General features: G+C 35.0%; 1 protein-coding gene across 3 annotated transcripts; it reads right to left on the bottom strand.

Moving 5' to 3' along the window:
- Positions 1-300: 300 nt before the first annotated feature.
- LOC107763833 (uncharacterized) lies at positions 301-9,455 on the bottom strand. 3 transcript variants are annotated; one of them, XM_075219796.1, is made up of 11 exons: positions 9,079-9,454; positions 8,311-8,485; positions 7,998-8,156; positions 3,450-3,543; positions 2,856-2,926; positions 2,040-2,084; positions 1,812-1,863; positions 1,444-1,492; positions 1,212-1,352; positions 856-975; positions 301-772 (listed from the first exon to the last, which is right to left on the bottom strand). In XM_075219796.1, the coding sequence occupies exons 1-11, from the start codon at positions 9,276-9,278 to the stop codon at positions 637-639; spliced, it is 1,242 nt and encodes a 413-aa protein (XP_075075897.1). In that variant the 5' UTR covers positions 9,279-9,454; the 3' UTR covers positions 301-636. The 3 variants fall into 3 exon arrangements, with proteins under 3 accessions (XP_075075897.1, XP_075075898.1, XP_016437818.2); XM_075219797.1 differs by lacking the exon at positions 856-975 and having other exon boundaries at positions 9,079-9,455; XM_016582332.2 differs by lacking the exon at positions 2,040-2,084 and having other exon boundaries at positions 9,079-9,451.
- Between the last annotated feature and the right edge of the window lie 5,640 nt (positions 9,456-15,095).

Below are 15,095 nucleotides of genomic sequence, written 5' to 3' on the forward strand. Positions count from 1 at the left end.
TGTAATTCTTTCAAATTATTCTACCATCTGAAAAGTCAAATATCACGTCCATATGAAAAAGAAATAAATAACCATTGACCAAATACCCCAAAAATCTTTTACAAATTTTATATGTGATCATCCGCATTCACTGGAATTATAATCCAGTAACATCAGAGCTGAGCAAGATAAATGATATAATTCAAAACATAAAATACTAAATAACCCTACTTCTCCCCCTCCTCTCATAACCCCGCAATTCCAAAGCAAAAAAAAAGGCAGGGAGAGAGGGAGGGGGGGAGGGGGAGTAATTACTGACTGTTATAATAAATAAAATTCAATTACTTTAATGTGATAAATATAATTTTGTAGCTTAAAGTTGAATAAGTGCGTCTTACATATATAATTGATTGCTATAGCAGAATGGTTGACAATGACCTCCTGACTTCTGTCATCTCCTTCAACTAATATCTTATCGGCTCTTTCTTTGCCTACAATTATCCAATCTATTCGTTTGGACCAAAAGTTTCTACTGTGAACTCTTTTCTCAAAAGATCTCCACAAGACTTGTCCAAAAAAAATCTATTTCTTTTTCAAAATCTCCACAAATAGTTTAGGACATGATAAGATGTCAATCAACAACCAGTAATTTTCAAGTTAGATGCTCAAAGCAGCAGAAAAGAGATGTTCACGCCTACTTCCTACGAACTTCTGCCGGAATTGCTCGAATTTTCCTTCTTGAATTGCCTCTCTGATAGAGCAAAAGAACCCCAGATAATGATGCGTGTTATGTCTGGGAAATGAAAAACAAGCCACATTAGGTATCATGAAGACATGACCACAAAGGCGAGAGAAAAGGGCACAAGAGCTTCACACATTTCCAAAAGAATATGAGCAAGCATCTCATGGACATTGAAGAGGTGATTGATGTATGCTTTTGTATGATTTTGGCAAGTATAACACTTGCAATTATCGACGATAGGTGATGTATCCTTCCTGCAAGAAGGGGTGCGAGGGAGGACAGAAAATGCATTATCAGAGAACTTCATCTCATTATTTTGCAAGGAAGCCACCCCAGGAGGCCCCAAGCTAAGTTATTGAGGGGTTATAGCCAGACTACATTCTATCATTTCTATTGGTATAAAAACGAGCATAATTGTAGCTACGCCAGTATGCTGCTAATTTCACTTACACCGAGTATCACAAGAAGTCTGAAGTAGAATAAGACTTACCTATACATGGTTGCTTTCAAATTTATCTTTGTGCCATCACTTCCTGAATCACTATTTGGTTGGTATTTTGTAATTTGTGTTACTATTCTTTCAAGCGGAAAGGTGAGAGCAAAGCCTCCCAGTGTAAGATGGTAGATGTAGCTGGAAAATAATTCCAATGTCACAATCGCAAAGCTCAGAGAATCAGATATAGAGAGGAAAGAAGTCACCAATATGCTGAGCTAGCACTTACGTGGAGTCAAATAGGTCAATACCTGCAGCAACACCTTGCAAGACCTCTTCTGTAAAGATAAAAGATTTAATCCATTCAGCCACAAAAAAGTATATAATTATTAATTTAAATATCCAAAAGTTTTCACAGCGAAAAGCAAGTGGGTTTAAATAATCTGGTGGATATTGAAGTTATTTCTTTAGACTAGCTATATAACAAACAAGCTCCTCTTCTATTTTCAAACACAATATCAATCACTACGTTGGCATGCACCGGTAATGCAAATATTTTTCTGGGAGTGCAACAGCGAATGAGTGAAAGAAGACCGACTGGAGAAGACAGGAAGAGATGAACAAAGATAGAATTGTAAACATTCAAGATGTCTTTACCTGGTAGTCCGAGGCCACTTATAAGACGTGGTTTTTCTTCAGGTAAACTATCCTGCAATCAGTAACATCATAGGCCACCAAATATTTTAGTTTTCCACAGTATGCAAACAAGTGAAACCATTTACAGTGTACCAAATCCGATAAAGGACCATTGTAAACATAACTCACAGAAATCCATTTCTCTGAAATTAACATTAGTAAAAATAAAAAGTTAACATGAGCATTGACCTTCGAGTGAAGAGACTGAATGAAGATGAGTGGCAATTTATGGACCTGAAGGAGATCATAAAGGAAATCTTTACACAATACAGAACCACCTATAACTAGATTACATGTATAGCAAATGTGGCACATGAACCGCTTAAACCAGCACCAAACTACTCCAAGAAACGCAGGACCATAGATGATCCACAACTAATATTAAGAACCCATATTATGGACTCTTCACTTTGGCTATATGCACCCGATTCGAGAGGGATGACGTAGATGCAGACTATCGATATGAACCTTCAAATAAACTAAAAAACTGATAAAAGATTGACTCATGCGGCATTCGAGTCAAACTCAGATCAGTTTACACTTTATATTACATAAGGTGCTAAGTAGTCAACAGAGCTCCTTAAAGTATAAGGGGAATAGCACCCAAAGGTTTGGTCCAATGGCAAAAGTAGAAGAGCACGAAAGATGTGGTAGGCGCATGTGACGAGTTTGAATTCTGCCAGGGAACCAAGTTTAGTGTTTAAGTGGAGAAAGTTAGAGGAGAGGGCTCGTTATCCACTAAGTTTCGAAGCTGGAAACAACAGATTTTTTCATTTGACTAGCAAAAAAAAATGGTATACGGGGAATAGACTTAAAGCAAATTGCTTATCAAGACATCTTACGATCAGATTCCTATCTTTATGCGCATTAGGTAAGTTCAAAAACAGTGGTGGGCCTATCCTTGCCTTCCACATTCGTTTCAAAAGCAGAACTTCTTTAGAAGCAAAAGTATTTTCTGCCAAAAGAAAAAGAACAGAAGCCTGATATACCATAAGAGAACCATACCATAACAGCACTAAGGAGGGGGTTGCGCTCTTCCATGCTCTCCCCTAGTCCAAATCCACCAATCCAAAATCCTGCATTGACCAAAAGAATTCTAAAGATTAATAGGACAATAACAAGTGACCAAACAAATAAATATATAGACATGAGTCCTTTGAATATTTAACTAAAGTAAACTTCAGCGCAACAGAATCACTTGTAAATGATGGCAGATCAAAAAGGACCAAGATCCCCTCTCTGATAATAGCTGTAATCGTTCAATTCTGCCAGAAAGTCTTTTCCGTGAAAGGAATTCATTAGTGGGTGCAAGATATTTTCAGATGTAAAGATACTCATGAAACAAAAGAACTTTCTCCGACGTTGTTGAAGATCAGTTTAGGGCCTTTAGGCATGTCTTAGAAAAAGCCTTATACCTTGGATAATAAAAACTCTAATTGATTTTATTCGTTATTAAGAGGATTTCACTTACAATTGCCACATACTCTAGGTGTTTTTTGACCTGGACTTTGGTGTTCCTCGTAGGATTGGATTTCAGTTACAATTACGAATACAGTGGCAATAGAAGTAAATGTCCTCAGAGAGAGGGAGAGAACAAACCTTCTACATTCCTCCTAGAAACTTCTTGGGCACAACTTTGGCGCACTTCAACCCTAGAGCCTCCAACAATGGATCCAAACACTGCTCCATCCTTCTACACTTTAGCAGTTACAACACTTCTTGATGAGATTGTGAATCGCAATATACTTGGTAGGTCTAACAACACCTGAATATAATTTTTTAAAAAGAAAAGGAAATAGGAGAAGGAACAAATAGGATGAATGTATGTACCTAGTTAACAAGATGATATGACGACATTCTATTAATTATATATACATGACCAAGGAAACACAAAAACTACCCTCCTAAAACATATATTGCAAGAAAAGTACAGTACATAATGACCATCAGGGGTGGATGCACGTTGCTACATGTGATACTGCTTGCTGAACTTTACCAAATATACATGCAGATAATAATTAATAAATAAAACAGAGAATAATTATATTTGGACGACACCACTTGACAAATGGAATTATTCCAATCCAGTGTCATGCCCATTGCTTGCCATATGAAAAGTCTGTTGGGATCGAAATAATATGGTGCATGCGGAAGCTAATAATGCAAAGCTGGGTGGACGATAAATTAGACAAGAAAGAAAATATACTAAAGAATATGACATTATTATGGAGTTTGGTCAATTGACCTACATATAAAACTAGTATAAAAATTAGAAACTATTGAGAGAAAAATCTCCCCTAAACAAGACTCATTAATGACTACATTGTGGATGTTATTGTTGTTGTTCTTGTTGTGAGAAGAAAACATCAATTTATAGAAATACAAAACTTCTCCTCCAAGAAAATGATAAGGCATATGAAAGAGATTTATTGCTTTTAGGAGTCTTTTTCCTTTCCCTCAAAAAAGAGAGCCTAATAGAGTAGAAATTCAGGGCAAATTTCTAACAATTCTCCCCTTGGCCTGAATTTTCATGACAAAACTTGATTTGCCTTCTTCACATAATCTTCATTATTCCTGCTTGCCATGATTAAAAATCGGTATGGATTGAAAATTGGAGCTCATGCATTAAAAGTAAGCATGAGTTAAAAATAATTTTATTTTTAAAGATGAAGCAGCAGGAATATTGCAATTATGGTAAAAATTAGTTCACCACATGTAGTACTCTAGACAAATTTTTTCTTCTTGAATTAAAAATCTTCATAATCGTCAAATTAGTTGCGACTTGATTTGAACCTGCCTGAATCTGTCTTCGATCTTGCTTCAAACCATTGGCTCTGATACCACTTGTTGGGATCGAAATAACATTGTGCATGCAGAAGCTAACAATGCAAAACTGGGTGGACGATAAATTAGACAAGAAAGAAAATATTCTAAAGAATATGACATTATAATGGGGTTTGATCAATTGACCTACATATAAAAACTAGTATAAAAATATAAAAACTATTAAGAGAAAAATCTTTCCTAAACAAGACTCTTTAATGACTGCATTGTGGATGTTATTGCTGGTGTTCATGTTGTGAGAAGAAAACGTCAATTTATAGAAGTACAAAATTTCTCCTCCAAGAAAATGGTAAGGCATATGAAAGAAATTTATTCCTTTTAGGAGTCTTTTTCTCTTTTCCCCTTCCCTCAAAAAAGAGAGTCCTAATAGAATAGAAATTCAGGGCAAAATCCTAACAAAGTCAAGGTTTCAATTCCACATACAGGCTTCATCATATTTTTTTTACAATTAACTAAATAAGAACCCAAAATGACATTAAAACACCAACAATATCAGCAAAGATATCTAGCTGAATTTCACGAAAGCATGTGAAAAAGAAAACAAATACAATCATGGCTCTAAAGAAGCTTCATTATTAAGGATAATAAAGTCTCAAAAATCAAGACTTTTTTTTTCTTTTCAATTGCTTAATATTATTCCCCCTCCTCCCTCCCCCCCCCCTCCAAAAAAAAAAACTACATTGATCGCTCATCTGTTCTCTAGCATTTACATATTTCTGAGCGCTCCAACTCAGACTCCACAATTCTTTTTTTACCCCACCTCCAGCCCCGAGCCACCTATCACGTGTGATTCTCCAATAAAGGGTAGCTTCTTTTTTGTTTGTATGAAATAAGTATATTTTTAGATATCTGTTGGGATTAGTGTTAGTAATCTATGATAGGGGTATTGGAATGTAAAGATTTACTTTACCAATTTTCTTTGGAATGGAATGTGAACGTATATTTCATTCTAAAATATCATAATATGAGTCGGTTAAACAAAGATTAAGAAATATGAGTAGCACTTTGGTCTAACCATGTAGAGCTTGCCTAGTCAGGATTTTAATTTGCCATCAGTTAAAAAAAAATTGAGTAGTGTTGTCAAAGGCGTGCTTAAGCCATGAAGCGAGGCTCAAAACATGTTGAGCGCTTCCCCTCGCTTTGCGGGCGCTTCAGCGTCGTCATCAAGTCTTTTAGGCATATTTTTCCTTGTCAATGAGCGTAATTCTTAAGAAGCGCCACTAAACAATTGATGTTTCACTATCATAATTCTTTTTCAATTTCTTTGTCCATATATTTGTTATTCAAACTTATAACTACTTAGGAGCTGGAGAGTACATGCGACTACAGTATCCACATTACTCATTGACTAGTATTGACAAATTGTTTGGGAATTTTTTTAAGGGGAAGAGAGCTGTAACACTCAAATTTTCATAAGAACATTGTATGCACTATAATTGACCCTTCATTGTTTTATCAAAATACGGTGTGGAAATTTTTTTCTTCACCCCTTTATTGAAATTCAAATATTTGTGTTATTTAAACATTTATGTACTAATAGAGAATAAATCTCTATAATCTATGCTTATCGATTAGAAGGTACTTCCAATTCTTTAGAAATACTCAGATATAAATTGAATTTAAGGATAGAATTATTCCTACCGGGTAATATTGGGTGATTGCTCTTCGCGAAATATAGACATAGATTGAACACTATATTATAAAGTAAAAAATCATCTTGGGGGAAGACTATTACATACCTAGAACCTCAAGGACTCTCATGTACATTCTCTAAAACAAGGAGGATCTATAACGCAAATTTGCTAAGTCATTTTATTTGAACCATGAAATCACTTATTTTAGCAATTCTAAGCCTAAGATCTAGGGGACACTTTCCCACTCCTCTTTATTGTCACCAGGTTGAAAAAACCTCATTTTGTCACAACTTATCTTCTTCTTCATTTCCCCCATTAAAGCTCTCAATAGCATGAACTGAAATACTTTTCTTTTCTCATGAAAACACAACTCTATATTTAAAAACCATTATGTCTTCTATGTAAACAAATGATGTAGGCTTGATTTTGGAAGAATCAAAAGACATCGCTCTCCTTTTGTGGTAAGACTGTTAATCAAACTTTATTTTTTGACATGGTTGAGTTTTTAGTTAGTGCACTTGATATTAAGAACTTGATCTCGTTTGTTATTGTACAGCATTTTGTAAATTGACTATAACTATCTTTCTAGAAGTCGGATTAAGGTGATTCAAAATTCTGGAGAAAATTAAGACACATATCTACAACTTTTGTGAGACCAAAAGATCTAATAGATATTTCATTTATTTAAAATCAATGCCTAACCTTTATAACTTGATTTAACTTTGATTATACCATGTAAGGGCTTTCTCTGTTCATATTTTGACTTCATTTTATAATGGGAAATTAGAACATGTAGAAAGTGTTAATTGTTAAGTTCTCGCTAATTCGAATTTTTCTTTTCCCATAAAATAGAGAGAGAGAGAGAGAAAGGAAAGGGCAGGTTGGCCTCATTATGGCATTCATCTCCTATTAAGAAATTAGTTGTGCAAATAATATTTTGAGATTTATCAACACTACTGACCTTAACTATTTAGTATTGTTTTTATACCCGTCTGATCAGCTAATTTACGAGGCCCTAAAGTTAATATTCAACACCTACCGTGGTTAAGCTGTTCACACTACTATCTGATCAAATTATTCTAGAAAACAACTTAAAGTGCATTAGCTTCCTAATTTATTTGCCACAAAAAGTATGGATTGAACTTGTTATTCAACTCGTACTTTCAGTTTTAATATGGCATGTCGCTGTCTGGTCGTGAATATCTCCACTAAAATGACCAATTAAGTGTGACGAAAGTCAGCAAAGATGACACATAGAACAAAAATGTAAAAAAAGAAAAAAGGACCTGCATGCGTAATTTCAATAGAAAGAACAGAGACGTTAATGACTTCGAACGAAAAATCAAAAGTTCCCATGTGTTTTATCAAAAACTGTTCTTCTAGACGATGAAAAATACACTATGCTGTCCTATGTTCAGACAATGAAAATGTAATAGATGCACCTCCTTTTTAGGTACTTCACAGAAAAGGAACTCTTAAGTTACGGCGTCTAGCCACGTGAATGGTGTTCAACCAACAATAAACATTCCATAGACAAGACAATATAGGCACCTTTGTGTGCTTTTCATGTTGCATATTGACATCAAAATCGGGCTTGTAAATAAACAAATCCACATACACAGTGCCAGCAACACAGAGAATAGATAAATAGCCAGTACGACATGCCTACCGAGTTTGAAATGATGCATTCGTCAAGCCATCTTAGAGTGCGTTCAACTGAGGCTTTGTTCCTTTTTTCAGAAGCCCAAGCAGGAACTTCATCAGCTAAAGTGGTCCATAAATTTGGCCTCATAGAAGAAATCATTTCCATGTATTCTGCAGGCTTAATCTGCCAACAACACAGAAAATTTTCAATGAACAAAATAAACTTAATGGGAGGAAAAACACACAAGAAAATGGATTGTAACTACTGTAGTTGCAACTAAAACAAAAAGGCGGTCAATTAAAAACAAAAATAAGAAAGAAAGGGATAAATAAGTTACCAACATACGACCAGAAGGAGTTTCAAAAGAAGCTCCAATCCTGTTAGTACTGTCATGGTCTGGGATAGATATAATAGAATCCCTTGGTACAGCTACAAGAATATGATCACGTAAACCAAGCAACGGGTGCAATCCTCCAATGTTTGAGATTGCTTTCAGGGAAATGCCTTCCAAGCTAAACAAGCAAATTCAAAAATGCTGAATTGTTTGAATCACCTCATCTAAAAGGTTAAAGTGTTCTATGACCAACACTCTTTACATGGTTATAAAACTTCAAATTTATTTTTGTTGGTCTTCAACAAGCGATAGAGTGCACCTCTCACGTACAGTGGTGGTGTACCACCTTATCTAAAACTAAAACGGAAGAGAGGTAAACCTTTTTATTTAGTTTTTCTGATATTGGTCTTCACTCTTGAAGAAGTAAGAAAAGAGCACCCGTACTTACAGTAGCAGATCCACAATGTAACATGTGGGTTTATGAATTGAGTAGCTTTTGCCTAGACAATGTACATGTATTAAGAAATCATATATATATATATATATATATATATATATATATATATATATATATATATATATATACATATGAGATGGATTAGAGTTATTAGTGGATATTAACTTGAAGGATCCCATAAAATTCAAATCCTGGATCCGCCTTTGAGTATTTACATGGCTTTACTTTGACAGCAGTAAACAAACACCTTGTCTGCGACACAATGAATTATGACAGCTAGCAAAATAGAGAGCGGAGAAGCAAAGGAAACTTACAAGTGAAGGGGGCTGACATGGAAAAGGAGAGAATCAGGGGAAGGGAGGGAAGGGAAGTGGTCAGGAGGAATGAAAACAGGCAAGCCTTTGCGAGTTGTAAGGAGGAGAGCAGGTGTCTCTATTGGGTGAGGGCAGCTTCCCAGCTGAAGAACACCAGCTCGGGCTTTGCCATTGCTCCATGCCTTCACCACAAACTTCATTCTCTTCAGCTTCTCTACTCGGCGGGGGGTTTAGAGAAGCTGCCAATCGCGCCCTTAGCTGTTAAACCCCAAATAAGAGAACAAATTAGAGTAAACAATCGAATATTGCGTGTAATTACCATTAATTGCTCTTTACATATATTATTATTATAAGGAAAATAATGATTTCATTCCCTAAGTTATAGCTATATTCCAGTTTTAGTCTCCCCTGTATAATTTAACGGAGCATACTTAACCAAATTAATATTTAAAAATAAATTAAATATAAAAAAGATTAAAAAAAATAACATGAGTGAAGACTGAAGCTACGTTTCATGGTCCGGACAAAAGCTCCTTTGAGCTAAACGATTAATACGTAAAAAGAACTCTTAAGCTCTACTGTTTCTATTCATTTTCTTCTTTAAAACTCTACATCTTTTGCTAATCTATCCATATTTATATCTATATCTATATATATCTATACTATATTAAAAGCATGAAGGTCATTAACGAAATATCTTTCATATTTTTTACCCTTTAAAAATATATTGTATATTGGATAAAATAGTAATTTAAGTTATTGGCCTAAATTTTAGGGCTTCAAAATTAATTATATTTTGTATATTAAATACTTCCTTATTTAAAATAGGTATGAATCCTAATTTACAGGACTTCAAAATCAATTAGTGAAATTTTACCTTAAAGAATCATTAAAAGAAAGAAAAAAACACAAAAATACTTTTACCACGTTTGTTTTCTCATTCCTTTTATTAATACGAGATAATGTGCCTATTATATTTTAAATTCTAGAATATTTAATAAAATACCTTCAACAAAAGACTAAAATTTAATACTAACGCTTTTTTCCATTTCAAATTTGATCTTTAAAACAAAAATGAAAATCTGAAGTCCCTCCAAATTAATGTTAATTATTATAAAAACTACTTTCATTTAAAGTATTTAATTATTTTTATAATTTTTAGAAGTTTAAAATTGATAAAACTTTTATTTATTAATTTTTTTCTTATTTGGACTGAAAGTCCTATTTAGAACTTTAAAATATTAAAAGTTTACTTTATATATATACTTAAATTAAGTGAGATGCCTTATACGCCTCCTTTTTAAATTCTAATTCTAAGTCATTTACCGGAGTAAATATATCATGGATTAGTCTTCTTTCAATTATAAATTCTCTCACAAGCTTTTCTTTTTTTCTTTTTTTTTTTGGTAATAAAAGACTTATTCAAACACAAACATAAGAACTATTACAACGAGACGTCAGTCTAGATAACATAGTGCCTAATATGTCTCTTTTTAATACATGGGAAACAAAAGTGATAGGGGAGGCATAAGTAAGCAAACAACCAAAAACGTCCACATTACATCCACCTTTATCTAATAGGTCCGCTACTCCATTAGCTTTTCTAAACACATGTTTTAATGGTGGATCATTCGCCTTCCTCAATAGGCACCTACAATCGATCATGTTTTGATATAGACAATTGTTAGAGATAAGAAGGTTGGTTAGTTCCAAGCAATCAGTCTCAATTACTATTGGAAGAAGATTCTTTTTGTCACGACCCAAACCGATGGGCCGCGATGGGCACCCGGTACCTTACTTAACCGAGTACCAACGTAACGTATCTTTCTTATTACATCATCATATACACGTGACATAGGGGCATAATAGGCCAACATGATCATTTATAAACTCAAAACATAGGCCGACAAGGCCGTACAATCTTTCACGTACACGACATATGTCTAAAGCCTCTAAGAGTACATAAATATCATAAAGGTCGGGACAGAGTCCTGCCATACCAAACAATATACATCTAAATCATACTAACCAAACAAGCAACTCCGAAGCAAATGGAGTGCACCAACATCTTCCGCTGAGTTGATAGCTTACTTGGAGGGCTCTCGACCTGTCTATCGGGACCTGCGGGCATGAAACGCAGCGTCCCTAGGAAAAAGGGACGTCAATACGAAATAATGTACCGAGTATGTAAAGCAATATACTAAAAGTTGAAACTGAACTGATAATATAACAACTGCAAGTAGCTGGAAGTCAAAGATAATCTGAAGATATGCTTACCTGCTGATACTGACTCAATTCTCTCAATATAGTAATTAAAATAGTTGTCCGGCCCTTTAAGGCTCGATATATATATATATATCTGCTCTGCCATAGTAGGCTCGCTCATAAGCGCTCGGCCATACTAGGCTCTGTATCTCGACCAACTGGGCTCGCTCATAAGCGTTCGGCCACAGTAGGCTCGGTATATATATAACTGCTCTATCGTAGCTCTGCCGTAGTAGGCTCGCTCATAGGCGCTCGGCCATACTAGGCTCTGTATCTCGACCAACTGGCTCGCTCATAAGCGCTCGGCCACAGTAGACTCGGTATATAACTTATCATCTGATCAGAGGTTGCCCAATAGGGGTCTGCCCATCGATTATAGCTCGATGGTAATGAAAATACTTTTAATACTGTATATATGTAAACTTTCTGCTCTCTTGACCGGAAGAAGAAAATACTCAATTGAATATGAAGTGCCAATAAGGAGAATATTGTAACTTACAAAACTAAGAAAATATACGTAATTTGCGAGACTAGCCAAATATACGTAAATTCCGGGATGAATTTTTCTTTATGGCTCATAAATAAAATCGTGTAATGACAAGATCATGCCAAAAGAAAGAAGGGAGGACCTTTAACATACCTGAAGTAGGGGAAAAATCCGTACGATATTCTTGGAAAAGGTTGCACTGTACTCCTTTAGAACCACAAAATTTTACGTTGCTAATTTCCTCCTGTCTTCGTAGACTTAGTTAAAGAATATACTCAAAGGAAGTGATAGAAATTCAAATATACCTGAAGTAGCAATTTGATGTGAAACCAAACCAAGAGACAAACTAGTGTTTTAAGTCCAATAAATCAAGAATGTAGTAGTTTGAAAGAACATACAAGTTTATTTCTTTGTAAATCAAGCTTCCACCGTACTTTCCTAATGTCATGAATTATATTGAAGCTTCCACCGTTGAATCAAGCTTCCACCTTTGAAAGACAAACTGTCATGAATTATATTGGTTTGACTTTATTAAATGAATAAAGTGATTTTACCAACTATTTGGAAAGAGGTGTCCTTTATTTAATAACTTGGTTGCCACCTAATTAAGAAGACTAAGGAGTCATTATTTGGAAAGTGGCATTGCTGCCACGTCTTTTTTTATGGTGATAATTATTAAGTTTTTATCCACTTATTAGTTAATTGGGTAATGTTCCGTTACTTGATAATTAATCAATTACCCGCATAATTTAAAAAATACCACAAATTACTTAAAATTCTATTTATATTTTAAAATACTTCATATATACTTTATATATTATACTATCGTGGTCACATGGTACTAGTTCATAATTATCGGGTATTATCGCTCGACCCGTATTTTATTCCAAAATGCCAAACTTGGACAAAATTTATTTTCTTTGACTTGCTCCCCCTTTCACCTTCATGAATTTACTAATCACTTGTGAAATAGCATAATCCTTATAATAAATCGTAATTCACCTTATTAGTGTCTAAAATGTGATTCACCTTATACGTTCACCTTATTCTCTAAACTATTTATTTTCCTTACTAATCGTAATTTAGTGCCGCCAGCGAAATCTTTTCTCTTTCTCTTCTTCTCTTTTTTTCAAATCATTATTGAAACGAAGGCCCAAACGTTATCCTTTATCTGTCACAATTATACCCTCATTTTATTATCAGGTCAACATTTCATTCCTTCTAAATGCTATTAATCTTAGACTCTTTTGAGTTCATTAAGGCTATAGTGAGCTTTGTATAACATAGAGAAACTGTCTGCTCTTCTTGTTTTCATTGGCTTAATCCTAAAGACTTATCCATTCTTGTCACCTTTTTCGCTCGCCTTTCCTCATCCTTACTCATGTTTCCTTAAACTTTTGTCGCTCTACCATACTTTAGCTTGCGACCTATACATATCCATTTATAAACTTTCCTTCAACTTACTTGCACCATAGATTTCTTTATGTTGTCCTAGAATATCAAGCGAGACATAACATCGTCTATAACTATTCTTTACTCTCATAATCAGGCTTTTCGATACCTAGACCATAGGCTGGAAGGTATGCTACTGACGCTGCTGCTATCATTCCTGGATATTGAATCCCCGCGCTTCTAACCTTCTATCCCAAATATGGAATCTTCTCAACCTTCTGCTTCTGAGTGTCTCGTACATTGTTCACCTTTACCTTGCTTTCCTTAAAGCCTCACATCACATCTTCTATCTCTTTCATAACCTTCCCTCTACATATGTATAATTCATATTCACAACGTGAAGTTCTATTATAATACTTGCACCTCTGGTGTATATACAATTTAGTGAGACCTTTATACTGACTTCTTATAAGGCTGGTAGTTCTTCTAACCGGCATTCTTGTAGAGCCATTATAGATTATGGTTGTTGTACTATCCCTCTCGTATCTCTGATTTTAAGGGAGATCCTACAATGTTCTCGATCACGATGTTTCTATTTTTTTGGGTCCAATAATCAAACTCCTGATTTACTTGGGTGATGTAATTCTTTAGTTTCCTCCTCCTTTTGATCGGCCTTTACGTAGGCTTAAGCTACCTTACGACATGTGGCTCATGGTATCAGTTATTACCTTAGCCTTTCATGGGCGTTATGGAATATCCATGACACAATCTCTTAACAATTCATTCCTTTGTCTATGCCCTGGGCTCAATTCTTTCTTTTAACTTATACCGGAGTCTTCTATGGTTGTATGATTATCATCAAATATGCTGCCTGGATAATGCTCCAAAATCTTGAGTGTATCCATAACGTACTAACTATGGATCATTGATCGAATAATTATTTCGTTTCATCTTAGCTTTCCTTCAACGTAAGCTATTACTTTTCCTAGTCTTTTTGTCCCCTTGTTGCGTCCATACTTAGCTTATCTTAGTTCCCACACTTGCCAGAGTTTTCATACAACTCATATGATCTCGAATATTACTTTTAATTCTTACTTCCCGTTCATTAGCCACGGTAGGTGCCATTTTCCTTTGGAATGCTTACAATATTATTATGAGATTGTTGTTACATGACCATTTCCTCTTTAGGTCGTTGTGCTTAGGTTGAAACCTTCTTTCTTATCTCCTCAGCTAGTCTTTCGTTGTAGTACTTAGGGAGAACCCTTGACTCTCGTAAAGCTGTGAGCTTATTACGGACCTTTTTGATGTCCTTACTTGCATATAATCATCCGTAGTTGCTTACTTCCATGCCCTTGTGCTTGTATGGTTGCTTCTGAACTGATATTTTGACTGCCTTCCCAGTGACACTTTCTTTTATCCCCGCAACACTCATACGATACATTTAACTACCCCGACTCTTGTTTGAATATATCTCAAGTATTATAATAATATTCTTCGAGGCTGAATTCTCCATGCTGGGTTCTACTATGTTTATCTTACACGATCTGATGACTCGTCTGTAACCTCCTATTTAACCATAACTGGGATCTTCCTAACCAATTACTAACTACTCGTTGGCCCATTCTCATATCAATATTCCTCGTAATCTTTCTTGGGTTATTTCCTTTGTCTTAACTTACGTCTCGCACTAGCTCCTTATTTATTAATAATATCTCGGGCAGGAACCTTTACTTCCTCTCCTTGATGTCGTGCTTGCATAATATTCTTGAATCGTAGCGTACCTGTAAGATTTGGATAAGTGCCATCTCATTCCTCTTTCATTTATCGCATCCTTCCTTTACCATTCCATAGTCACTAGAACCACTTAATTCTG

Source organism: Nicotiana tabacum, chromosome 8 (assembly GCF_000715075.1).
Source record: "Nicotiana tabacum cultivar K326 chromosome 8, ASM71507v2, whole genome shotgun sequence".
Taxonomy (NCBI): domain Eukaryota; kingdom Viridiplantae; phylum Streptophyta; class Magnoliopsida; order Solanales; family Solanaceae; genus Nicotiana; species Nicotiana tabacum.